This window comes from Lynx rufus, unplaced genomic scaffold (genome assembly GCF_022079265.1).
Source record: "Lynx rufus isolate CCGP_SWC_20201006 ecotype Redwood Valley unplaced genomic scaffold, mLynRuf1.p SCAF_3, whole genome shotgun sequence".
Lineage (NCBI taxonomy): Eukaryota > Metazoa > Chordata > Mammalia > Carnivora > Felidae > Lynx > Lynx rufus.
In genome coordinates this window covers 187,076,874-187,104,129 of record NW_025814845.1, presented here as the reverse complement: position 1 = coordinate 187,104,129, position 27,256 = coordinate 187,076,874, and the positions used below count along the sequence as shown (strand labels likewise).

At 46.5% G+C, this 27,256-nt stretch overlaps 1 protein-coding gene and 1 long non-coding RNA gene across 4 annotated transcripts in view; both read right to left on the bottom strand.

The window, feature by feature from the left end:
• The window catches only part of CENPU (centromere protein U), a 41,232-nt gene extending 25,302 nt beyond the window's left edge, over window positions 1–15,930 (bottom strand). The window contains exons 1-4 of one of the 2 annotated variants that reach the window (XM_047091245.1): window positions 15,618–15,930; window positions 12,580–12,628; window positions 11,126–11,243; window positions 7,255–7,360 (exon numbers count right to left, since the gene is read on the bottom strand). In XM_047091245.1, coding sequence (XP_046947201.1) covers window positions 7,255–7,360; window positions 11,126–11,243; window positions 12,580–12,628; window positions 15,618–15,658 — 314 coding nt within the window. In that variant the 5' untranslated portion in view covers window positions 15,659–15,930. Of the gene's footprint in view, window positions 1–7,254; window positions 8,564–8,679; window positions 8,827–11,125; window positions 11,244–12,579; window positions 12,629–15,617 lie in introns of those variants that run through there. The other variant, XM_047091246.1, reaches the window with a different exon arrangement.
• A 6,213-nt stretch (window positions 15,931–22,143) lies between these two features.
• Window positions 22,144–23,954, bottom strand: LOC124520929 (uncharacterized). Of its 2 annotated transcripts, none has more exons than XR_006964426.1 (3): window positions 23,817–23,954; window positions 23,380–23,624; window positions 22,144–22,691 (listed from the first exon to the last, which is right to left on the bottom strand). It is a non-coding gene; the product is annotated as an uncharacterized LOC124520929 (long non-coding RNA). The 2 variants fall into 2 exon arrangements; XR_006964427.1 differs by lacking the exon at window positions 22,144–22,691 and adding an exon at window positions 22,926–23,048.
• Between the last annotated feature and the right edge of the window lie 3,302 nt (window positions 23,955–27,256).

Genomic DNA, 27,256 nt, shown 5'->3' with positions numbered 1-27,256 from the left:
AGGAATACCCTTTCTTTCTTTGAAACGGAAAAAAAAAATAATCCTAAACTTCTGATGAGAGATGAGGGTTCATTTCTTCATTCAATTCAACATTCATTTAATACCAACTTCAAAATGCAAAGCGCAGTGAATAAAATTACTTCAAAAATGAGAGCCTTCAGGGGCGCCTGGGTGGCTCAGTCGGTTAAGCGTGCGACTTTGGCTGAGATCATGATCTCGTGGTTCATGGGTTCGTGCCCTGCGTCCGGCTCTGTGCTGACAGCTCAGAGCTTGGAGCCTGCTTTGGATTCTGTGTCTCCTTCTCTCTCTGCACCTCCCCCTCCTGCACTCTCTCTCTCTCTCAAAAATAAATAAACATTAAAAAAAATTAAAAATGATAACTTTCCTTTAAGTCCACTGTCTGGTAGGAAGGCCAAAGACAGTAGCAGGCCTGGCCATTTCTGCCCACTCCAGGGCTCCGTGAACAAGCAGTCCCTCGGCCAGGGTTCCCTCCGTGAGTTGGCCAGAACCGCAAGGGCTGCCCTACAGTCTGAGTCCATCTCTGCCCGGTCCCCATTCTTCTACCTTTAAGTTTCACAGAAAGGTCTACTAATAAACCTCTTCCGTTCTAATTCTGCCTCAGTGTACTTACCTGGCCTGGCACAGCGGCCTTCTACGCCGTGCATACAGGCCACAGAGAGCCCCTCAGGGGTGCGAGGCATGCCAGGGAGAGAAGGCTGGCATTTCAGAAGGATGGCGCTGGAAGCCGTATGGTGGGCGGGCCAGAGGGAGAGAGCAATCCCGGAGCCAAGGACAGCAGGCCGGGCTTTGCTGCGGGAGTGCTGGCGAGATCAGCAAGGGCTTACGCTGTGGCAGGGCAGGGAGAGGAAAACGCAGGCCCTCTGGGTCATCACAGGCCACACGAATAGGACTGGTCAGAGATAAAAGGGGGATGACGCCCAGGTGACAGCAAGGCCATTAACCTAGAGAATACGGAAGGAGCCTGTTGACACCGGGTGAGAGAGGAAAGGACTGAGCTCGGTTTTGCCTTTGTGGAATCCAAGGTGCCTATGGGCATCTAGGGGTACCCGGCGGAGCCAGGATATGGCGTGCCCTGTGAAAGGCGGGGCCAGACAGACAGACGAGGGGAGCAGAGGCATGACAGTAATATTCGGGGCGGGTGGAGAGAAGAGAGCTAAGGGCAGCATCACTTGTGCACACAGCGGCGAGGGAGCAAGGAGATCAAGGAACAAAGAACCGAACACATCCCTGGAAAGAGACAGCAGGTGCTGACGCCTCCGCGAGTCCTGGGAAATGCCGCTCTCTCTCCGGTGCCTCCTGCTGCCTTGACTCCCCTTTGTGTCCACACACAGACCCTAACTTACCAAATAGTTTATTTTGGGGGAGCTTACCTCACGATCAAAACCAAGATTACCAAGGACATCCATATGGTTAAATACAATGCACCCGTTCAGTCCTTGCATGACTTGCTTCTCAACTGCACTCGGGCCACCTGACCACGCAACACACACTCCCTCTGCTACTCCTGTGAACAAGCGCTGCCCTGGTTTTCTTCTTTTGCCTCCAGATGCTTTGGTTCTCTCCTTCACAAGCTCCTTCCTCTCTTCGGGACGGCAGGTGGGCTTTCAAGAGGGGGGCCCCGTCCTCGCCTGCTCTCGGGCAGCCTCCCCCCGCGAGGCCCCACTCGCCCACAGCTCCACACCCCCACCACCAAGAGGCCAACAACTTCAGCCACAAGTCCAGCTTGGCCCTCTCCTCTGAGAGCCAGACCCAAGTACATAGCTTTGCCATGTCTACACCAATTCATGATGGCCTCAGGATGAAGTTACTGCATCTTGTAGGATTAAGCGCTAGTCACGGGCACTGTCATCGACCCACGTGTACAAACCAGAAAGCCAGTAGTCTGCCAGTCACTCTTACCCACCCTCCTAGAGCCAACCCACCACCAAGCCCGCTGGTTGACTTTCTATTGCTTAAGCTCAGTCACTTTTTCCCTCTGTTGTAACTGCCCTAGTCCTGTCGGCCCTGGGCTACTAAAACACTTCCAGACTGGTCTCTCCAGTGCACTCCTGCCTCTCTCAAATCCATTTTCCACACAGCAGCCAGAGGGACAGTTTTTACATGCAGTTTTTACCTGGCCACGCCACGCTTTCTTAAAATTCCTTAACTGCTGAGCTTCAGGACAAAACTCCTTACCAACTACATACGATGGGATTAGGTGTGGCTGCAATGCTAGAAAATATACCCCCAAAATGGTTCAAACAAGACACTTTATTTGCCTCTTAATAAAACTCGAGATCATTCATGGAAATTTGGACAGTCCCACCGTGATCAGAGACCCGTATTCCTTCCACTTCACGGCTCGACTTTCTCTGCCCACAACGTCCGCTCAAGCTTCAGCTGCCACATCCACTTCCACCATAAGGAAGAAGGAAGGAGCAAAGAAGGGCACAATCCTCCCTATGAAGACACTTACGGAAGCTGCAAAAATTCAGTCACGAAGACACCTTAGGGGCAAGAGAAGCTAGGAGATCCACTCTTCATTCTGACAGCCACATGCTCGGCTAACATCAAATGTGTGTCACTGAGGAAGGAGGGGAAGACACTGGGGCAGACAACCAGCACGCTTTACCATCCGTGACAAAGTAATTACTATCTTGCAGTGTGCTCCCCTCTTCAGTCTCCATACCCCGAGTCACCCTGTTCCATAAGCTCCAGGACAACAAGGATTATGTCCAAGGAGTTATTACTGTAAACCGAGAGCCTCACACAGGGCCAGGCATGTGGGCGGTGCTCAATGAATGCTGACAAAATACAAACAATAATAGCTCATATTTGAAAGTTCACTATGTACCAACCGGTTTTAAGAGCTTAAGAGGATAAATTCATCTTAAACAATCCATGACGTAGATTGTACTACTACTTTACTTTCCAGATGAAGGAATTAAGAAGTTAAAGGTCTGGCCCCAGGCCCAATACCTTAGAAGTGGCCTAACGAGGACCTGAACGAGCACAAGAGGTTGAGGGCCAGTTGCCTTAACCAGGGCACTGCACTTACACCTCACGAACAAAGGGTTTCAAATATTCACTGAATGCCTACTGCGTGCCAGGTGGTGTTCTAGGCACCCGAGGAACAGCAGGGAACAGAACAAAGTTCTGCTTTTTAAGCTACTCCTATTGGGGAGAGACAATGAACAAATTAAAAAATGAACATCGGGGCGCCTGGGTGGCTCAGTCAGTTAAGCGTCCAACTTCAGCTCATGATCTCACAGTTCGTGAGTTCAATCCCTGCATCGGGCTCTGTGCTGACAGCTTGGAGCCTGGAGCCCGCTTCGGATTCTGTGTCTCCCTCTCTCTCTGCCCTTCCCCCACTCAACGCTCGCTCTCTCGCTCTCAAAAATAAACAAACATTAAAAAAAATTAAAAAATGAACATAAAATATTGGCTTGGTAGAGGTGAAGGCTATGAGAAAAAGATCAGAGTAAAGAAAATATACTGATGAAGAAAGGTGATATTTTCTATGAGGCAGCAGAGTGGATTGCTATGACATGGTGACATCTGAAATCTAAAAGGAAGCATAGGAGCAAGCCTTACAGAAGGCCTACAGAAGAGCAATCTGGGCACCTGAGATGGTACATGCAAAGGCCCTGAGGTGGTACATATTTAAGAACTTGATATTAAAATGATGCTGAGGGAAATAAGCCAGTTACAGAGGGACAAATAAATACTGTGTTATTCCACCTATATGAGGTATCTAAAACAGGCCAATGCATAGAATTGTTTTCTTTTATGGGGCGCCTGGGTGGCTCAGTCGGTTAAGCATCTGACTTCAGCTCAGGTCATGATCTCACGGTTCTTGGGTTCAAGCCTTCAAGCCCCACGTTGGGCTCTGTGCTGACAGCTCAGAGCCTGGAGCCTGTTTCAGATTCTGTGTCTCCCTCTCTCTCTCTGCCCCTCCCCCACTCGTGCTCTGTCTCTGTCTCAAAAATAAACATTAAAAAAAATTAAAAAAAAAAAAAAAAAAAGAATTGTTTTCTTTTTAAACTATTCCAAAAAACAGTAAAGGAAGGAAAACTTCCAAATCCATTCTATGAGGCCAGCATTATCCTGATACCAAAACCAGATAAAGACACCACAAAAAAAGAGAACTACAGGCCAATATCTCTGATGAACACAGATGCAAAATCCTCAACAAAATACTAGCAAACTGAATCCAACAACACGTTAAAAAAATCGTTCACCACAATCAAGTCGGATTTAATTTCTGGGCTGTAAGGGTGGTTTAATATTCACAAATAAATGTGACACAACACATCAATAAAAGGATAAGAACCATAAGGTTATTTCAATAGAAGCAGAAAAAGCATTTGACAAAGTACAACATCCATTCATGATAAAAACCCTCAACAAAGTAGGTTTACAGGGAACTTATCATAATAAAGGGCATATATGAAAAACCCACAGCTAACATACTCGATGGTAAAAAATTCAGCTATTCCCCTAGGATCAGGAACAAGACAGGGATGTTCCCTCTCACCACTTTTATTCAACATAGTACTAGAAGTCCTAGCCACAGCAATCAGACAACAAAAAGAAAGAAAAGAAATCCTCATAAGGAAGAAGCGACTCTTTACAGACAAGATACTCTATGTAGAAAACCCAAAAGACTCCATCAAAACACGGCTAGAACTGATAAATGAATTCAGTGAAGCTGCAAGATACAAAATTAATGCACAGAAATCTGTGGCATCTCTATACACCAATGATGAAGCAGAAGAAAGAGAAATGAAGGAATAAATCCTATTTACAACTGCACCCAAAACAATAAGACACCTAAGAATAAATCTAATCACTGGCGTAAAAGACCTGTACTCTGAAAACTATAAAACACTGATGAAAGACATTGAAGACGACACAAAGAAATGGAAAAACATTCCATGTTCATGGACTGGAAGAACAAATATTGTTAAAATGTCTACACTACCCAAAGCAATCTATACATTCAATGCAATCCCTATCAAAATACCAACAGCATTTTTTTAAATGTTTATTTATTTACTTAGAAAGAATACAAGCAGCACATGGGCAGAGAGAGAGGGAGAGAGAGAATCTCAAGCAGGCTCCACGGTGTCGGTGCAGAGCCCAACGCAGGGCTTGATCCCATGAACTGTGAGATCATTACCTGAGCTGAAATCAAGAGTTAGATGCTTAACTGACTGAGCCACCCAGCTGCCCCAACAGTATTTTTCACAGAACTAGAACAAACAATCCTAAAACGTGTATGTAACCACAAAGACCCCAAATAGCCAAAGCAACCTTGAAAAGCAAAAGCAAAGCTTGGAGTCATCACAACTCTGGACTTTAAGTTATATTACAAAGCCATAATATGTAATATGCCACTATGGGACTGCACAAAAATAGACACACAGATCAACAGAATAGAAAAGCCAGAAACAAACCCACAACCCTATGGTCAATAAATCTTTGACAAAGCAGGAAAGAATATCCAATGGGAAAAGGATAGTCTCTTCAGCAAATGGTGCTGGGACAACTGGACCACTTTCTTGCACCATACACAAAAATAAACTCAAAATTGATGAAAGACCTAACTGTGAGACCTGAAACCATAAAAATCCTAGAAGACAGCACAGGGAGTAACATTTGGCATTAGCCATAGCAACCTTTTTTTAGACAGGTCTCCTGAGGCAAGGGAACCACAAGCAAAAATAACTGATGGGGCTTCATTATAACAAAAAGGTTCTGCAGAGCAAAGGAAAAAGTCAACAAAACGAAAAGGCCACCTACAGAATGGGAGAATTTTGCAAATAACATATCTGAAAAAGGGTTAGCATCCAAGATGTATAAAGCATTTACAAAACTCAGCACCTAAGAAAACCCCCAATAATCCAATTATACACTGGGCAGAAGACATGAACAGATATTTCTCCAAAAAGGCATCCAGATGGCAACAGACACATGAAAAGACGACCATCACTTATCCTCAGGGAAATGCAAATCAAAACCTCGCACCTGTCAGAATGGCCAAAATCAACAACCCAAAAACAATGGGTGTTGGTGAAGATGTGGAGAGAAAGTAACCATCACGTGCTGTTGGTGGGGCTGCAAACTGGTGCAGCCACTGTGGAAGACAGTACACAGGTTCCTCAAAAAGTTCAAAATAGAACTACCCTATGATCCAGGAATTGCACTACTGAGTTTTTACACAAAGAATGCAAAAACCCTAATTCCAAGGGTACGTGCACCCCTATGTTTATAGCAACATTAGTTACACTAGCCAAATCATGGAAGTGGCCCAAGTGTTCATCAATTTGTGAACGGATAAAGCGGTGGTACATATACACAGTGGAATATTACTCAGCCATTAAAAAAGAATGAAATATTGCTATTTGTAATGACATGGATGGAGCTGGAGACTATTATGCTAAGCAAAGTAAGTCAGTCAGAGAAAGACAAATCCCATATGATATATACAGAAACAAAACAAAGGAGCAAAGGGTTTAAAAAAAAAAAAAAAAGAGAGAGAGAGAGGGGCAAACCAAGAAGCAGAATCGTAGCTTTGGAGAACAAACTGATGGTTACCAGAGAGGAGGTGGGGGGAAATAGGTAATGGGATTAAGGAGGGTACCTGTGATGAGAACCAGGTGATTCGAATTAAAATAAAAACGTCAAAAATCCTTTCCCTCCCTCCTTGTCTTAACCTTAAAGCTAAACTAGCTTCACGAGCATGTTTTCTAGAATAATCAGTTAAATGTCAATTGTAATGACTTTTTAATTAAACTGGATTTTTTTTATAAGTGAGGTATAACGGACATGTATTAGTTTCAGGTGTACAACATAACGATTGGATACTTGTATATACTGAAAAATGATCTCCACAATTAGTTTAGTTAACGTCTGTCACTAAACAGAGCTACAAATTTTCTTCTTCTTGTGACAACTGTCCAGATCTACTCTCTTAGCAGCTTTCAAACATACAACACAGTATCACCTCTATCACCATGCTGTAATTACATCCCCGTGACTGTTTTCTTTGACGGGAAAGTTGTACCTATAATTAATTATAAGTAATGTTAATTTTTGAAAATAAGTTTTTATGTATCAGTTCTCTTGAGGAAAAACTAAGTTGGCTCCAAAGATCTTTAAAGAGCTTTAGTTTTAAAAGCCTCTACCTGAGAGAGCGTCTCAAAAATCCTACTAATCCCAAATAAACAACTGCTTAAAGTAGAAGCTTACCTTTTCTCCACTTCTTTTCCTTCAGGAGTTGAAGGGATGGGTGAACCACAGTGTGTGGAGAATTCTTCTTCATCAGCATATATAGCAGTGCTGTGTAAAGGAGGGTCTGCAAAAGACATTTTTTTTTAAAGTACAACTTTCAAAGTCTGGCAGCTTGGGCAGCGTTTAAGTTTGTTCCCTTACAACGGCGACCTCAGTTTTAATGGCTACCAATTACACAGGCTACTTCCTTCCCAAATGTTCTTGTGCTCACACCTCAACAATGAGAAATTTAAACGATTTCATTCGTAAATATGTGGGCATTTATCAGTGGTAACCTGTATTACTGTATTTACATGCTATCTGGAAATTTTTTAAGGATATAAAAGAAATTTAAAGAAGCCTGACGTTCTCAGTCCTCACCTGACAGCACATCACGGCCCTACTTGAGAGATCACTACACTCGTGATCAGCTCCGAGGCTTACAGGGCTTGGCCCACGGGACTCTAGAACCTCATCAAGTTCCTAGCTGGGAGGAGGGGGCCCTCTGGGGAAGGGTTCCAGTCTTCTCCCTCCTTCTCTTCCCCTGCACGGTTTGAGCCTTTCACTAGCACAAGGAGCTAACTTCAGCGAGCAAGATGAAAGGGAGGGCGACCAAATGGCCTTGGTGGAAAGGCACAGAAGAGGACCCTGGGGGGAACAAAACACTCCTACCTACTCAGGTAAAAAGAGAGACCTCAACACACTGGGCTGGGGCTGGGCTGGTGGCAGGAGGGGAGATCTTGGGGGAGGGTGGGAGGCGGCCAGGAATGGGAGAGTTGAATTGCTGCAAGGGGGGGTTGGGGGGGGGGGTGCCTGGTAAGAGCCAAGCTACCACTTGTGTTTGAATTTTAGCAATTTTAGCCCGGCAGTGGCAGCGTAAGCACCATGGTGTGGATTAAACGGCATGGGTTCAGACAGACAGTTGCTTAAGCAGTGAACACGTCCATGCACAATTTTAACATCAGTAACATACTCTGTGTTGCCCTCACCTAGGCAAAGGGATTTATTCACTACTGCCTATCACAAAGAGTAAAAGAGAAACAAACCAATCCTGAATCTCTGTGTGTAACCAGTCATACAAACTGGACCCTCACACCTCAACACATAGAGATACCCCAATTTTAACAAGATGAATACTTAACTTAAAAATGGATAAATGATTTGAATAGACAGCTCCAGATACACAAATGGGCCAACAGACACACAGAAAGATGGTCAGCATCATTAGTCACTAGGGAAATAAAACTCGAAGCCACAATGAGATACTACTCCACATCCATTTGGGTGGCTAGCATCAAAAAACAAAACACAACAAAACAACCCCAAGTGAGGATGTGGAGAAACTGTATTACTAGTGCAAATGTAAAATGAATGTTGTGGCCTCAAAAAAGCGAACACAATTACCTTATATCCAGCAACTCTACTTCCGCGTAGGTGCTCCCAAGAAGTGAAAGCAGGGACTCCCATGGATGTTTGAACACCCGTGTGTATGGCAGCATTATTCACCATAGTCACAAGGTAAAAGCAACCCCAGCGTTCACTGCCAGATGACTGGACATCCACACAGGATGGAATATTACTCAGTTTCAAAAGGAAATTCGGACACAGGCTACAACACGGGGGGGACTCTGAAGACATAATTAAGTGGAAAAAAAGAGGAAAAATATTGTCTGATTCCTCTCAAAGGAGGCACCTAGAGCAGTCAAATTTACAGAAACAGAAAGTTGGGCTGGGAGGTGTGGGGAATGAGGAGGTGTGGCTTAATGGGCACAGACTTTCAGTTAGGGGCAAGGGGAGGTTCTGGGGGGGATGGGGAGGATAGCTGCAGAACAACGGGAGCGTGGTGATGCCACAGAAATGTACTTTTAAAAATGGTTAGGGGCGCCTGGGTGGCTCTGTCGGTTAAGCGGCCGACTTCAGCTCAGGTCACGATCTCATGGTTTGTGAGTTCGAGCCCCACGTCGGGCTCTGTGCTGACTGCTCAGAGCCTGGAGCCTGTTTCAGATTCTGTGACTCCCTCTCTCTCTGACCCTCCCCCGTTCATGCTCTGTCTCTCCCTGTCTCAAAAATAAATAAAACGTTAGGGGCGCCTGGGTGGCCCAGTCGGTTAAGCGTCCGACTTCAGCTCAGGTCATGATCTCGCGGTTCATGAGTTCAAGCCCCGCGTCAGGCATCTGTGCTGATGGCTCAGAGCCTGGAGCCTGTTTCAGATTCTGTGTCTCCCTCTCTCTCTGACCCTCCCCCGTTCATACTCTGTCTCTCTCTGTCTCAAAAATAAATAAACCTTAAAAAAAAATGTTTAAAAAATAAATAAATAAATAAATAAATAAAACGTTAAAAAAAATTAAAAAAAAAACAAAACAACGGATTATGGAGCTAAAACATTTTTTAGGAATGCAGTATGACGCCTGCTACAGCACACAGGAACCGTGAAAAGACTCTGCCAAATGCAAGAAGCCGGTCACAAATGAACACGGAGTAGGACTCCATTCGTATGAAGAGGCACAAACAGGAAGGAGGTGTATGGCTGGCAGGGGCTGGGGGGGGAAGGACGGGTGGGGACTGAATGCCAACAGGCACAGAGTTTCTCGCCGGGGTGATTAGGATGTTCTGGAACAGACAACGGTGACGGTTGTGCAATTTGGGGGCCACACTAATGTACCACTGAAAAGGAGGTATTTTCTTTAAAATTTTTTTAAATCTATTTATTTTTGAGAGAGAGAGAAAGAGACAGAGAGAGAGAGAGCGCGCGCACAGGGGAGGAGCAGAGAGAGAGGGAGACACAGAATCCGAAGCAGGCTCCAGGCTCTGAGCTGTCAGCACACAGCCGGATGCGGGCTCGAACTCACAGACCGCAAGATTCGTGACCTGAGCCGAAGTCGGATGCTTAACCGACTGAGCCAGGTGCCCACGTTCTGCTCATTTTTGACCTCTGAAGTGGCCAGTGACGTAAACAGAATCAGTCCCATCTGGACCAGGTGCCAGCCCTGCTTTCCTCACACTCCAAGAAACACAGATGGAGCTCTCCCCCTGGCTCTCCCGAAGCATCCTCTGCCTCTGTGTATTTCCGCAAAGGGAAAATTATCCCTCTTCTAAGTAAAACCCCTTACTGAATCACTCTATGGTGTGAGTGGTCATATGGAGTGAGAAGTATAGTTCATATTCCTCTTTCTACAGAGTACTATAATAGGTGTCCTATTAGGACTGGCTTGTGGACAAATGCTCCTAGAAGAGTTCCGCTTTGATAAATGTTTAATAGACTTCTTAATGGGGTGCCTGGGCGGCTCAGTCTGTTAAGTGTCCAACTTTGGATCAGGTCATGATCTCATGGTTCGTGGGTTTGAGCCCCGTGTCAGGCTCTGTGGTGACAGCTAAGAGCCTGGAGCCTGCTTGGGATTCTGTTTCTCCCACTCTCTCTCTGCCCCTCGCCTATTCGTGCTCTGTTTCTCTCTCTCTCTCTCAAAATAATGAAACATAAAGAAAAAAAAAATTAAAAAAAAAAAGAGTTCTTACTTGTAATGTACTTAAAAGTGAGAAAAATTAACTCAAAATATTAAGTACTCCCCAGAACACTATAGTCATATGCAGACAGCTGATTTTTAAAATCTGAAAAGATTTCCATATGAAAAAAAAATTTTTTTTAAATTATTGTTTATTTTTAATAGAAAAAGAGAGAGAGGGAGAGTGTGGGGGAGGGGTGGAGGGAGAGAGGGAGACATAGAATCTGAAGCAGGCTCCAGGCTCCGAGCTGTCAGCACAGAGCCCGATGCATATTTTTATTAGTAACTAGCCTAAAGTTTTTAGGATAAACTACGTTAAAGTTTTTAAGATGAAGATTTAAAATACTAACCGAAGATCTCATAAGGTTCCTCATCTTTCTCATGTTCACCCAGTCTGCTGATGCTGGAGATACCAGAATTATCGGGAAACTCAAATACATTAGTAGGCTTCTGCTCTGGGCCAGCTTTCTAAAAGTGAATAAAGTCAAAGTCATTGAATTAGTTGTAACAACCGGGAACATTACAAAGTTGATTTATTTAGAAAGGATAATCCTGCTATCGTTGCTGCCTAAAGAAATGATCCTTAACACTTTTTGAGGGGGGAGTTGGGGGAAACAGACCCCTTTGAAAAACCAAGACAGGGGCTGGCTAAATTCTATCAAGGACCAGAGGCTCAATATAGTAGGCTTTGCATCTGTTGCAACTGCTCAACTCAGCCACTGCAGTCTGAAAGCAGACAGTGACCTTGCAGAAAGAATTAAGCATGGCTGTGTCGCAATAAAACTTTATTTATGAATACGGAAATTTGAATTTCGTATCATTCTCACCTATCACGAGATAGTTGTCTTTTGATTTTATTCCAACCAATTAGAAAGGTAAAAATCTTTCTCAGCTCACAGGGTTGTACAAAAACAGGGAGCAGGCCAGATTTGGCCCATGGGCCATAGTTTGCCAACTGCTGATCTAGGGGAAGCTATGGGCCCTCTCCCCCACGCACCTGAAAGTTCATAAGGATACACACGGGTAAAAACTCCCAAAGAAGAGACAAGGGTTTATGGTTCAATATACTAACAGGCCCCATGACATTTACTACCCCAAATCTTCATGAAAGACCAAAACATACAGAAAATGAGAAAAAAAATCCATCACAGCTCTGGGAAATGGGGAAGGATGCCATTTACAGAAAAGAAAACATGAGGAAATTCTAGGAGATATAAAGGAGATGGTGTAAAATTGACCAAACAAAAACTTTCCCACTTACAGACCCTCACTATAAAATCTGTCACGGAGTACTTGGGGGTGGGATGCCAGAGAAGGGGAGCTGACAGGCCTTCCCATCCTCTGAGATGCAAATCAGCCTCCAGCTTCCAGCTGCCTTCCAAGAAAAGAAAGAAGTCAGGAAGGCTCAGAAATCCACCTCAGGCACTTTGGACTTCCCGCGAAGGCAGGCTGGGAGCAGAGCTTTAAAACTTGAAGAATTCCGTGCCAGGTATGCCGGACTTTAGCCAAATGGCTAAGTGAAAAAAGCAAAATACAGAAAGCTGTACAAATTTTTACAGGATATCAATTATCCAAATGAAAATAAAACCAACCTAGGCCCAGAAACAAAGATTCAAAATGTTAACAGGGATCATTTTTTGTAATATACTGGCAAAGATGGGAGGCAAAGGAATACACTTTTCACTACAATAGAACACTGAGCTCACCGAGTGAAGTCTACGCGACTCGAAGGTTCCCACAAAACGTTCATCATTTCGTATTGTCAGTTATGAGATAATTATATTAAAGTGAGACGATAACTTACATCTTTCGTGGAATGTGTTTTTCCTATAGAGTTCTTTGAAGATCTCACACTATCGAACAGCAAAAACACACAAAAAGGAAATATTTAAAATAACTGGGGAAACACCGTAACTTGCAACCCTTTCGAAGCATTTTTCCCCCAGGTTATTGTCATCAGTTGCACAGAGAGAGCACCCAGAGAAAGTCAGGTTATGGCAAAATCCTTTGGGAAAACAGGACCTGTATCTCACACACATTTTTTTTTTTTTTTTTTTACAGGTCAAATCATATCACCGGTGTATAAAATAGCACACCTCTCTCCCTCAGGGACACAGAAACTCTTAATCCTGCTATTTTCCTTTTCCCTGAGGACAAGTCATAGTAGTGACTGACAGTTTCTGCAGAATAGAGCAAAAGGGAAGTAGGCTGGCATTTACTAGGCACCTGACACCCATTCTAGCCTGTGCCTGGCTCTTGCACGTATATTTTCTCATTTAGCTCCAACGGTCCTATAAAGTAGAAGTGAACCCCATCTGCAGAGTAAATTTGCCCAAAGCAGCACACAGCCAAGAAGCCGCCCGCGTCAAAATTTCCAGCAGTTCAAATCCACAGCTTTCCCCTTCCCACCGCTAATGCCCCTCCCTTGGGCACTGGGATAAAAGGACAAAGTTGTAGATCTTCAACAAGCGTAAACAAGATGTAACAAGAGTGACTAAAATACAGACTGGAAATAGGAGTGGGGGGGAAACAGTATTTCCAGTGAACATGTACCGTGTATCCTCCGTGCACCAGGCAATGCAGGACGGCACTGGGGGTACTTGGGTACGATACCATTACTCAGTCTCTGACTCTACAACTTGCTGTGCAGGCACCATTCGTGGAAAGCAAAATCAGTCCAGCGTGTCAGAATCAATATTTCTTTGAGCAATGATTTATTTGATAGAATTTCAAGAACATTCTGTATATTCTCTACCCACGTTCACCTACTGTTCACATGTTGTCTCATACGCCCTCTGTGTGTGTAGACTAGAGACAACGTGCACCTTTACCCCTAAATAATTCAGTGTGCCTTTCCTAAGAGAGCATTATCACGCATTGCCACAGTACAATTTCCAAATTAAGAAAATGAACACCGATAGGATCGTATAATCTACTGTCCACATTCAAATTCTACCCACGTCCCCAGAATTTCCCTCAACATCTTCTTCTGTATTTTCAAAAAGGAAATACAAAAGAATAGAAAATGTAAGATTGCATTGAACGTTTTATTTTCATAACCTTTTTTTTGTTGTTGTTCTAGAAGTGTTTAGTGCACACGTGTGTATTAATTGGGATGTAAAACATCATTACTGTAAGTCACAGTAAACAAAACTGTGGAACTCTTTAGAGCAGTGGTTCTCAAACTTAAGACATCAGAATCACCTGGAAGGCTTCCAACAGACTGCTTGGCCCCACCCCAGAGATTCTGATTCCATCCACCTGGGATGGGATCTGAGCTGCTGCGTTTCTAACAAATGCACATTTCTAAAAACACTTTAAGGACCACTGCTTTATTTGATTCTCCGTTCCAAAGAAGAAAGTAGACCAGGTATTCATCTTACAGCATTTGTGATTCCAGCGTTCGGGAAAAAGAAGTTACGTGACTTATCAAAGGTCACACAGCCAAGTAACAGAAAGAGGACTAGAAACCAGATTGCAGAACTTCTTATCCTCCGCTGACCCCTGGCTCTTGCCTCCTCTGTGCTTAAAAAAAGGTCAAGTTTCCACCTTCCCTATGGGTAGGAGCAAGGTGCTGTTTCCAAAGATGGAAACCTCTGCGATACCGTATGTAAAAGTTTTGGTAGATGGGCACCAGTGAGTTTGGGGGAGAGGGATGAACAGATTTCAAGAGTCTCAAAGGCAAAAATGTTGTATATACACACACATGGAGAGAGTGGGACTCTCCATCGGGAGAGTCTTTGGTTCTCCCCCAGCATCAAGAGTCCCCACAGGAGTCTAGTCTCAGTTCATTCCACCTTCCTGCTCTGTCCTGCTCCAGGCTTTCCCCTAAGCTCTGCCTGGCTTGCATTCCCCGCTGTCACCCTGCATCCACAAATGCCACCTCCTACAGGGAGTCTTCCCACAGCCCAGGAGGAACTCCTGGACGTGTGTACGTATGACCTTGCGTCCCCACCATAGCAGGCCGAGATCCCTTTAGCTAGGACCACACCAGGCCTTCGGGTGCGCTCAAGACACTGCCAGCAGGGCAACTGTCAACGAATCCATTAAAAATAACATTCTGGGGGCGGCTGGGTGGCTCAGTCGGTTAAGCGACCGACTTCGGCTCAGGTCATGATCTCACAGTCCGCGTCGGGGTCTGTGCTGACAGCGCAGAGCCTGGAGCCTGCTTCGGATTCTGTGTCTCCCTCTCTCTCTGCCCCTCCCCTGCTCGTGCTCTGTCTCTGTCTCAAAAATAAATAAAAACATTAAAAAATTAAAAAAAAAGTAACATTCTGGAGAGCAGTTTGGCAGCCTATATTTAAATGCATGCCCTTTTTGATTAAGACAAAACTGCGTGACCCATCCTGGACCCCTTTTTAAGAATAACAAGCGACAGCTTGGAGCACCGGCTGGAGATTTGGTTCAGCTTTAACGTTCGTGTTACAAACACGGCAGGGTCTTGAAAATAAGAATCCTGACGGCCAGCCAGAGGGCAAACTTTCTAGAATGTAAAGTCTGGCAAGCAGGAGGCGGCTCAATGAGTTATTTGTTGGATATTTTGTTTCAAAATACTTACAGCCTGCTTTAGCCTACACTCGCGCACACCAAGCTAACCTTCTCTTCCACCCGCCAGGCAGTTTTCAGCTGTAACTGCTTTAAATCTCGCGGCCACCCTATGCACTTGGGGCTAATATTCCCATCTTATAGGTGGAAGACGAGACCCTGAGCGAGATCCGCAGGGGCAGAGCCAGGGAGCCTCGCTGCGCAGCACGAACAGCTCCGAGAGGCACAAAACGCGGCAGGAAGCGAAAGAGGTAACGCCGGTGCCCGGGCTGCGTCCGCACGAGCCGAAGTACTTACCCGCCGCGCCCCGGGCCCCGCACCCGCCGCGACGGAGCCATCCGAGTCCAAGGCTCTGCGGGTAAATGGAGCCAGAAAAATCCCGCCAAACCGCGCGCCTCCCCGAGCGATCAATCTGGGCCGAGCCTGCGCGCACGCCCCGCCCCGCCCCGGACCGTTTAATCCCGCGGGTCCTCCCGGTCCTGGAGCGCCTGAGAAATCCCGGCTGGGATTGTAGGAAAGCGGATCCTGGAGTCAGCGCCTTCCAACCAATTGCTGATGGTCCCTGAGACGTCAATAGTTAGCCGGGCTTTTCCCCGCGCCCGCGCCCGCGCCCGCGCCCGCGCCCGCGCCCGCGCCCGTTTTCCTAAACTCGGCAGTTCCGGAGCCGTAGGGGCCCGCCCAGGGGGCGGGGAAGGGGAGGAGCCGGAGCTGAAACGAGGCAGCGCGGTGTTTCTGCGGGTACCCGGTCCAAACCCGGGTGGGAGCTCCCAGCGCTTAGGCTCCTGGGCAGTGAGAACGATGCATCGCCAACAAGGCAGTATTTGACTCTGCTGCTGCCCTTTAGCCAGCTGTGTGAGCTCGGCCTGTTATTTTCACCTCTATTCTAGTTTCCTCATTGTAAATGGGAAGGGCCCCTTCTGGAGCTAGTATTCTCCGATTCTGTCTCTCTGTTTACAAATTTATTCTGCGAAAGAATGTTGGGCCTTTACCACACCATAAATAAAAATGAACTTAAAATGGGTCAAAGACCTAGACTTAAAAAGGAAAATGATGCAACTTTAAGGAGAAAACAGAGCAAAGATACTTAATGACCTTGAGTTTGGCAATGATTTCGTGGCTGTGATTCCAAAAGCACAGTTTGGGATCACGGAAAAGTTCTGGAGATGGATAATAGTGGATGGTTGTGTAACAACGTGCCTGTACCTAAGTGCATGCCGCTAAAGTGTACAGTTGAAAATGGTTAAAAAGCTAAAGTTGATGTTATGCAGATTTTATCACAATAAAAAGAACATGTTTCATGCATACAAAAGAATATAACATGTATAATGTAAAGACAAGCAGAAACACCCATGTACTCACCACTGCATTAGAAAATAAATCGTGATCATTCCACCAGCCTTGGTAAATCCCTAAAGAATGTATTAATTACTGTGTATTTCTCAACTTTATATAAATGATATTTAGTATGTACTTTCCAAGTGCTCTTAATCAAAGCTATGATTTTTAGATTTAGCCACATCGATTCATGTAGCTGTAGTTCATTCATTTTCATTGTCTTTGGAATGCTTTAAGTAAATACTCCACATTTCATTTATCCATCCCCCTGTGTATGGTTGTTTCAGTCTTTTTGCTCTGATCAACAATGCAGTGCCCAACATTCTTGTGTTTCATATGACACATATCTGAGAGGTTCTCTAGAGATAGACCTGGTAGAAATATTATTGCCTCAGAATAAAGACATTTTAAGCTTTCCGTGATAATGCCAATTTTTATACCTCGTTTTGTAGATTACAGTTTACATCCCCCATCAGCAGTATATAAAAGTCCCCTTAGCTCTATATACATGTCAACACTTAGAATTTTTAAGACTTTTACATTTTTACCTAACTAGTGAGTTGAAATGGTATCCTATTATGTTTTTCATTTGCATGTCCCTTAAGACCATCATCTTTTCATCATTCCCAGTCCCTTGCTGATTCCTCCTCACTGAAATCACCTCACCCAGGAATCATTTGGGCAGTTGCCATAGGGGAATAAATCACCTTTCAGGAACTGAAGGTACCACCCTTTTGACCGGTTTAGAAATGGGGTTCCTGGGGCGCCTGGGTGGCGCAGTCGGTTAAGCGTCCGACTTCAGCCAGGTCACGATCTCGCGGTCCGTGAGTTCGAGCCCCGCGTCGGGCTCTGGGCTGACGGCTCAGAGCCTGGAGCCTGTTTCCGATTCTGTGTCTCCCTCTCTCTCTGCCCCTCCCCCGTTCATGCTCTGTCTCTCTCTGTCCCAAAAATAAATCAACCTTGAAAAAAAAATTAAAAAAAAAAAAAGAAATGGGGTTCCTGGAGCCACTGAAACTCGTCACTCTTAATAGAGTCGACAGGTAGCTCCATTTTTCTGGGAAAAGGGCCATGGGTCTCAAACTTGTGGATCCGAAAAAAGAAACTGCCCAACTGTGAAGACGGGAAGATGTTCAGCACTGGATATGAAATAAAAACTGAACCCAAATAGGTGTAAAAAATGAAAGGAGTTTATGAGCTTATGTCACTGAAAAGCCCAGATGCAGGATGGCTTTGACAGCGATGACAGTTTGACCTAGAGGTTTGAGAAGCCGTCAGGGCTCTGACGGGGCCATTTTCTTGCCCTTCTTGTACATCAGCTTGTTATCAGGCCGTGTACATCAGCAGCAGCATTGGCAGCGACACTTGGGTTTATTGAGCATTTACTATGATCCAGGCACTGTTCTAAGTAGTAAACCATTTCAACCTTTCCCTAACCCTATGTGGTGAGCACTATAAGCCCACTTTGCATACGAGGAAACGAAGGAGCAGTCCCACAGATGCTAAGAGGTAGTGCCTGCATTAGATCTTAGGATCCGAGCCCAGAGCTTGCACCTAGCAGCTGTTCCAAATCTCACATCAGAACTCCACCATTCAAAACAAAGGGAGTAGCTATGTCCCAGTATTCCCAGAAAAAAGCTTAAGCTTTAACGGGGTTTTGGTGACATACCTACATGTGTCAGTGTTCTCCAGGGAAACAGAACCAATAGGAGGCACGTGCACACCCACACTGCCTATATATATGTATATGTATGTATATTTATAAATATACAATAAATCTCTCACGTATACGTATTTAAAAAATAAAGTACCCAACTGTTAATACAGGAAGAGGTTCAGCACTCTGGATGGAATATTTATATACATCTACATGAGAGAGATTTGTGTTCGGGAATTATCTCACACGATTGTGGAGGCTGGCAAGTCTGAACTGGAGAGGGCAGGCCAGCAGCCTATACATTCAGGTAAGAGTTGGTGTTGCAGCCTTGAGTCTGAATTCTGCAGGACAGCATGCTGGAAACTCAGGCAGAATTTTTAGGCTGCAGTCTTGAGGCAGAATTTTTTCATCACTGGGAAATCCCAGTCTTTGCTCTTAAGGCCTTCAACTGATTGGGTGAGGCTCACCCACATTATGGAGAATAATCTGCTTTACTCAAAGTCTACTTATTTAAATATTAATCACATCTAAGGGGCGCCTGGGTGGCTCAGTTGGTTAAGCGGCTGACTTTGGCTCAGGTCATGATCTCGCGGCCCGTGAGTTCGAGCCCCGCGTCGGGCTCTGGGCTGACAGCTCAGAGCCTGGAGCCTGTTTCAGATTCTGTGTCTCCCTCTCTCTGATCGTCCCCCGTTCATGCTCTGTCTCTCTCTGTGTCTCAAAAATAAATAAACATTAAAAAAAATTAAAAAAAAATAAATATTAATCACATCTAAAAAAACAAAAACAAAACCAAAAAACAAACCTTTCCAGCAACATCTAGACTTGTGTTTGACCAAGCAACTGGGGATTATAACCTTGACCCAAAAATATTAACAAAAAAACAACCTCTGGATCAACTCCTGGGGTCAAAGAACTGGAATACACTCACAAACTTCCTGGAACCACATGGATTCCTATTGGGATTGGGGTGGTGGGGAGGGGTTGGAAATTGGGAAAGCAGGAAAGGGATGCTGTCCTCTGCAGAAACTTGCCCACGGTTGGTTGCAGAGCTCATCTGTCATAGGGAAGGCAGGATTTCAGCCTAGGTGTTCTAATACCAAACACATCGGTTCCACTCCCTCATGCTGCCTTCTCGGTTAAACTGTCAGATTCGAGCAGCGATTCTCAAATGGGGTGAATAAAGGGGAGAGGAAAGGGGGCGGGTTCCAGGCTCTCTGGGGTGCGCGTGGTATGATGAAGCAAGTAATGCTATAACATGGACAAGACTCCCAGTTGCTCTGGTGTAGAGCCCAGTCTGGGTGGAAGAAAGTGAACGCGAAGGCCTAAGACAAGTATCAGAAGTGTGGGGGCTGGAGGCCAGCGGCTCGAGAGGCGAGAAGGATCAGTAAAGGGAAAAAGAAAAGCCCAGCAGAACAGAGAGGTTGCAGCCAAGGGAAGATGCGGTCACTGGGAAACTACGAAGACAATGGCAGATTACTTTTTCAGGAAGCCGTTGCCCATCAATACAGGAAAACCTTGGTTTGCGAGCATAATTCATTCTGGAAACATGCTTATAATCCAAAGCACTTGTATATCAAAGCGAATTTTCCCACAAGAAATAATGGAAATTCGGATGATTCATTACACAACCCAAAAATATTCATATAAAAATGATTATAGTACTGAAATACAATACAATATAACAAAGAAAATACAAAATATAAAGAAAAATAAACAAATTAACCTGCACTTCTGTTTGCAAACTTCATGGCTGGTGTGAGAGAGACAAGACACAGGAGGGTTACTGTGTAGGAGACTTTCACTATCACTAACGGATGTTGACTGCAATACAGTATTAATAAACTCTTGTCATTTACTGTATTTCATGTAACTGGCAATAAGATAGCAAAGGAAAGGGTCTATATCTGCAGGCAGCCTGACCTAGAAGGAAGCAAAGCATTCCTAAGCTTACTCTTGGATGGAAAAACAAGGGACTGTCCATAGGTGCTTGGAAGTGACATAAAATACACAAGTGCCAGTTGTGGGCACCTTCCAATGTTCTGAAAGATCACTGATTTCTGCAAACACCACAGCCTGAGACCAAGCATCCAAGCGTGGGAGATGATCACCCACAGTCCCACAGCGCACGCGTGTGAGATAGAGAGAAAAAGAGAGAGAGAGAGAGGAACCATTGGCTCGGTTGTGATCATGTGACATCCGGCGTCTCATACTACTCATATTACAAGACATCGCTCATTTATCAAGTGAAAATTTATGAGAAATGTTTGCTCGTCTTGCGGAACACTCCCAGCAACAAGTTATCCACAATCCAAGCTTCTACCGTATTTTCTCTTGTCAGATGCGTGCCTTGTGTGCACTCTTTCCATCGCCGTTAACCCTTTGTGAATGCTCGTTAAAGTCAACAACCTTGTAATCTTAGCGTACCTAGGGAGGTTGGGAAGAATTAGGGACAGTGGCCAGGACGGGTGAAGCATAGGTGTGGGAAGAGGGCTAAACACACAGGAGTGGAGGGAGGAAGGTCTGGAGCCCTGTAAGTAGCCTGGGCATTGTGAACAACCAGAGGGTGCTGGGGGATAGCAGAGGACAGGTGATTGCAGAAATTCTGCAGGACATCACGGTGGGAGGAGCGTGATGTAACATACTTTCATGTTTGGACAGTGAAAAAAACCCCACCACTATTGGAGCACATGGGGGGCTCAGCCGGTTGAGCATCCAACTCTTGGTTTCGGCTCAGGTCATGATCTCTGGGTTGTGGGATCAAGCCCTGCACTGAGCTCCACACTCAGTGTGGAACTGCTTAAGATTCTCCCTCTCTTTCTCTCTCTCCCCGCCCCAACCCCTCTACTCTGCTCCCATTCTCTCCCTAAAAAAAAAAAAAAAAGTTTGATAAAACAAAACAACAACAACAACAACAAAAAACCCACCACAACGACTGCTTTTATAATACAGATGTAGAAAATAAAGAACTACAAAACATCTTGGACCTCGGGATGAACTGAATGCTCGGGCACAGACACTCCTCTGTGGAAATATATCTTCCCCATGAAATGGGTTGATGTATATATTAACTTCATGTTTTGGAATTATTAGTTTGATTTTCATTTCTTTATTTATTTTTGAGAGACAGAGAGAGACAGAGTGCGAGCAGGGGAGGGGCAGAGAGAGAGAGAGAGAGGGAGACACAGAATCTGAAGCAGGCTCCAGGCTCTGAGCTGTCAGCACAGAGCCTGACGCAGGGCTTGAACTGGGCTGCCCAGGTGCCCCTCTTAGCTTGATTTTTAAGTGAGAATATTATTATTTACCTTACAGGTTTACCATGAAGATAAGAGGTAAAGAATACGGAGTATTCATATACATTTATGTATACACTTACATATATACTTACATATACACTTACATATACGTCCATATCCATACATACACACATGCTTATCATTTCTTACTGGGCCTCTGCTTTCTTTCAGGGGAGCTCTTCTGTGGAATTTTCTGTTCAGAACCGTTGCCACCAGAGGGCAGATGAAGACCAGGACTGGAGGTTTGAAGATGTAATTGGAGACCAGCGTTCACATTTTCTGGTTCAAAGTCTGTTCAAGATTAGTAAGGCTACGTCTCTTAACTACCTGTTGCTCAACTCATTTTTCCTTGTCATGTGCATTATCCTCTCTTATACGTCAAGCTCATGCCTTTAAGTCTCCCTGAAGGCAAAGGTTATGATATTCTCGTGTGGGAAAGAAAATAAAGGAAATAATTTCTTTCTCAAATTTCCCTTCTGTGTTTTTTTTTAACTTCCTGCAGCACCTACTAATTACTGGGTGCACAGGAATAACCCACTGAACTTGGCAGCTCTCTTTGGGAAGAAACTAAGGTCGTTATCTGTGGTAAACAGACCAACTGCTCACCATCTGTAACAATGACGCTGCGAAACGAACTGAAAACGTCCCGCTGGGCAAGGCCAGGGCCAAGAAGGAGGAGACCTCGGCTTGGACGTTCCCTTTATGACAAAGAGGAAATAAAATTCAGAAAGGAAGTAGTACGCGGTATATTTTTCAGTTGGGGGGCAGAAAGAGTTTTCCATTGCCGCGAACTGCGATGACGTTCGATCCCTCTGTGTGTCACAAGCTCTCGGACGTTTCCTTGGCTCTGATACCCACTACTGAACTTATTTGCCGTGCAACCAACGTCCTACTTTTTCTAGACCTAACTGGCACTGCCCGCAGCCAAGCTGAGATCACATGCCTGACCACTGCATCATGACCTGCAACGTCACATGTTTCAGATTCCATTCCCAGCTCCCTGCAGGGCTGCGTCTGGTGCAGGAAGCCTGGCAGGACCATTCCAGCAAAGTCCAGGATTTCTCTGGCCAAGCAATAGCTGATTCCAACCTGCAGAGGAATTCGTTTTATGACTCAAACTTGCGAAAGGGACACATGAGCGCACAAGTGAGAAAGAGACAACAAAAGAACACCCCAGAGGAAGAGATTTTGGTAAGAAAATTAAGAGAAATAAAATCTCTACAGTAGAAACTTTCTTTGTCTCTACGATTCGCTCTCAAGCTGTGCCGCCCCCCCAAAAAAAAGAAGAAGAAAAAGAAGTTTCTGAAAACAGTTCTCATCCTTTTAATGTCCCTGCTCTCTGACACGACTTTTGGGTGGCCTGAGGACACACAGTTGTGCAGCTGACCTTGTTCACAGAGTTCAGGGCAACTGGAGTCCTTACCTCAGGGATCCTTCACTGCTCAGCTGAGAATGGAAAAGAGCCACAGTACCATCAGCCAGACAACCTCACGCCAGACGTACTTCCCTCTCCAACCCCCAGGTGACACAAAAACCTTCTTTCTGGAACCTTCTGTAAGAGTAAACAGCTACCCCTACCCTCTGGCTGCCACCCTGTTCTCACAGGCCAGCCTGCTCACCCCTTTAACCTTGTCACTTAGCATAAAGAAAATCACTACCAACCACCCTCCCTCTCCACCTCACACCATTGCCAGGCCGCAAACATGCCAGGCTCTTTATTTCCTAGGCTTGGAGAATGGGAGAAGGCTTCCCAGAGGAAGTGGGATCTACAGTTTACCTGGAATAGGAGCAGGAGCCAGCTAGGCCAGGGTAAGCGTGCTCTAGGGAGACAGAGCATGTGCAAAGGCCCAGTGGTGAGCGAGCATGTGACGTATTCTGGAAGCTAGCACAAGTTCAGCGTGGCTGGAGCAGAGTTGGGGAGGGAGCAGAAGACGAGGCTAGGGACATCAGCAGGGGTCCTCCAGTTCCTTGCTCCTCAAAATGTCCTGCACAGACCAGCAGCGCTGGCATCCCCTGGGGAGCCTATTCGAAACGCACAATTTTAGGCCCAGCGCCCAACGTGTTGAATCTGCGTCTGCATTTTAAGATCCCTAGGGCATCTGAGGCACAGTAAAGTCTGAGAAGGCCTCCTCTAAGTCTTTCAAGCAGTTCAGACTTGGGAGCAACAGGAACTTTCTGAAGGTTTAAACAGGACAATCACACGATAAGACTTACGAGTTAGAAAAATCATCCTTGCTGCAAAGCAGAGGAAAACAGGGTGAGTCAGTAGAGACCAACACAGAGACAAGGAGGCAGGAGGCCAGCGCAGTGGTCCCAGTGGAAGACAGCTGCCACTCTGGGCAGCAGGAGAGGGGGAGTGGACACATCCAACAGATGATAGGAGAGAGCCTCAGCAAGACAGTGGCGGCCCTGGAATCCCTCCTGGGTGCACCACCTGGCCGGGTGGGCGGGGGCGGGGGAGGGGGAGGGGTGCCGGGGGAGCTGGCGGGAGTGCAGCAGGGTGGGGAAGGCGTTATCAGAGGGTGTGGGAAAGCACAAGACTCTTAAGGGAGAGTCCCTCTGTGTGTGCACAGGCTGCAGATGTTGCCCAACGCAGAATGTGAGCAAACCGGTTTCACACACACTTCACACGTGTCCCGGACCGTGCCTGGGGCTTAGGTGCCCCTGTGGCAGGGCCCCGCTGCTGCTCTCAGGACTTACCCTCCGACTTTGGCCACATGCAAAGCAGGGAGCCTGCCCAGAGCTCTTGGGGGAAAATCCAGCAGCTTCAGTATTTAGCAAGGACGATTTCTCTTAGGGAACGCTGACATTCCCCTCCCCCCGCCCCCACAAAAAATCTCAACAAAAGTGAGTGGCTAAGAACTTGTATTTACCCAAAAACAAAACCCTTCGTCTGGCCAAGAACAGAACATCTCTGTACCTTAAGAACAGTGCCGAGAAGCAGAATTGAGCCAGCAAGACGCCTACCATTTCAGCAGGCCGACAGTGAGAAGTTAAAAGTCAAAAAGGAAAAATGTGGATTTTTTTTTTTTTTTTTTTAATGCCAAATAATGGCTAAAGGGTAAGGTGGGTCGATTTCCCCGTGACTCGTGCTGAGTGAAGGAGGGAGTTCAGATTTGGGCATCTCCTCCAGGACCCCGTGGAGAAAGGGCTGCCCTCGGGGACCTCACATCTGCAGACTCACGTGGTAACAGGGGCTGCACTTTCTCGGCTCTGGGCCCTGAGGCTGCTCCGGCCGAGGAGGGAGGAACGGCCACTTCCGTGAAACATGCAGAGGGGGCTGGAGGTGGAGGGATGGGAGGGACGCTCGGTCTACAGCCCTAAGGCCTTCTGCCCTCTGTCCTCCTGCCCTGCCTGGCAATTGGGACAGACTGGCAGACTTCTCTCCTGCTTCTGCTGCCAAGAAAGGAAAAGATCACTGGAAACGTGGACGAAAATTCCAGAGTCGATGGCATCTACCCGCCTCCACCTTGTGACATGAACTAAGCTGCCAACTCTCCATTTACAATGGAGAGATTAGCTGTACCTGAGGACTGTCTAATGAAGGAGACTTGTCTGACACAGTGATGGGCATCACACCAGGGAGGGGGAGGGACAGCAAAAAAGTTGACCGAGGCAGAGAGGTCTTGCAGTCGGAAAACTCAGGAGTAGTTAGCTGATCTCCCTGACTTCCCCGGAGCCCCTGTCCCCACCGCCCGCCCCCCACCCCCCGGCTTCTGCCCTTTCTGCCCTGCTGGAACACTTACGTCCACGGTGGCCTCCACTGTGGAATCAGCGGACGTTCCTCTGTCCCCTACCTTTTGATAGCATATGACATAACTGATCCCCTTCCTCCACGAACCTTTTCTCTCTTGGCTTCTGGGACACCCCATCTTTGGTTTCCCACCTTCTTCCACGGTAGGCCATTCTCAGTCCCCATTGCTGGCTCCTTAATTCCCTTTCAAATAGGCGAGGCCGGTTCTGTCTTAGACCTCCTCTGGTTCCCATCCAGGTTTTCTGGTCCCCCAGGGTCCCCGGCAGAGTCTCTTTCACCTTCTGTGCGCTGTTGGCTTGCCAGTGTGTTATCTCCCGCCTCACTGTCTTCTGGGCCGTACGCTCCTGTCTTCACATGCTGGTCGGGCAGCCACCTCCAATAGAAACGGTCCAAATTCGACCCCTGACTCCCTCCCCCCAAAACCGATGCGAGTCTTCCCAGCTCGGTGAGGGCGGGTGCACGTCCACCCCCCTGCGCTGACATCCTGAACCCTCTGCTCCCCCGGTTCCCCAAGCGCAGTTCCCCCCCCCCCCCCCCCCCCGCTTTCCTCCTCTGTCTCGGCTGCCACCAACCTGGTTCAAGCCACCATGCCCTATGCTGTCCTCACGCGGTCTCCAGGAGTGGTCTTTGAGAAGGGGAACTCAGGGAGGGGAACTCCTTGCCTCAGACACCTCTTTGGTTTCCTCCTGAACCCAGGGTAAAATCCAGATTCCTTCCTGGGCCGCGAGGCCTGCTAACTTGGCCCTCCTTCATCTCTAACTTTTCCCCAGTACTACACTTTCCCTTGCTTATGATGCTCTAGCCTTACTCACTTTCTTTCGGGCCCTGGGATGCATCGGGCTCTTTCTCACCTCAGGACCTTTGCACTCACGGTTTCTGCTTTTTGACCTCCTTCCCCAAACCTTGCAAGGCTGGTTCCCCTCCTCCTTCTTCCGATCATCCCCCACAGTCACCTCCTCAAAGGGACCTCATCTGACCGCAACACTTAAAACAGGCCTGTGGTCCCCTCCCCAATCCTCTAGCAATTATTTTCTTCAGAGCACCATCACAATCTGAATTCTTGTGTTTGCTTTTTTGTTTCCTGTGTGTCCGTCCATCTCTGTTACACAGGGAGCCTCGTCAGGGCGAGGATCCCGTCTGCTGAGCTCACCGCTGTGTCCCCACGGCACAGAACTGGGCCTGGCACTTGGCTGAGGGTAAACACATAACTGTGGACTCACCCCCTGCCTAACAGGGGTTTGTGAGGACTGAACGGGGACGTCAGTAAGGAATGCACACTGGCGGGCACACTGGCCGTGCCAAATCCACAGCCCCTGCAGCTGTTACTGAGGAGGGTTTCTAGAACTTCTGAGGGACCTCATGAACCTGCCCTTGGCCTGTCACCCAGCTTTCCACGTATCTTCTTCCTCAAACAGAGCGGCTGGCTCTAGGAAACTTTTAGTCCTTGGTGGATTTGGGGTTACCAACATCACAGAGAGCAACTCTAATTTCTGAGAAGCCGTAAAACCAGAACAAAACTCTGGGAGGTGGTGTTAGCTCTTGCCAGGACAAAGAACAATCACAGGGCAGGAATCGAAACCATCTGTACCGAAGCTTCGAGGCACAACTACTGGCACCAAAGAATAACTCCGCCGGCAAGTCTCGTCAGGAAGTTCACGGTCTAAGACAAGAAGAAACATCCATGGCGTGGGGTTGAAAGCTTGGGTCCGGAGCCAGACGGAGTCCATGCCGTCTGGGCGTGGGACACTGATCACATTATCTGTGTGCTTAGATTTCCTCGTTGTAAACTGGGGACAACGGTAGCATTTGGCTCCAGGGGTTGTAATGTAAAGTGGGTCATCTGTGTAAAAATGCCAAGAATCGTGCCTGGCCCGGGGCGACGTCCAAAGCATTTTAGTTA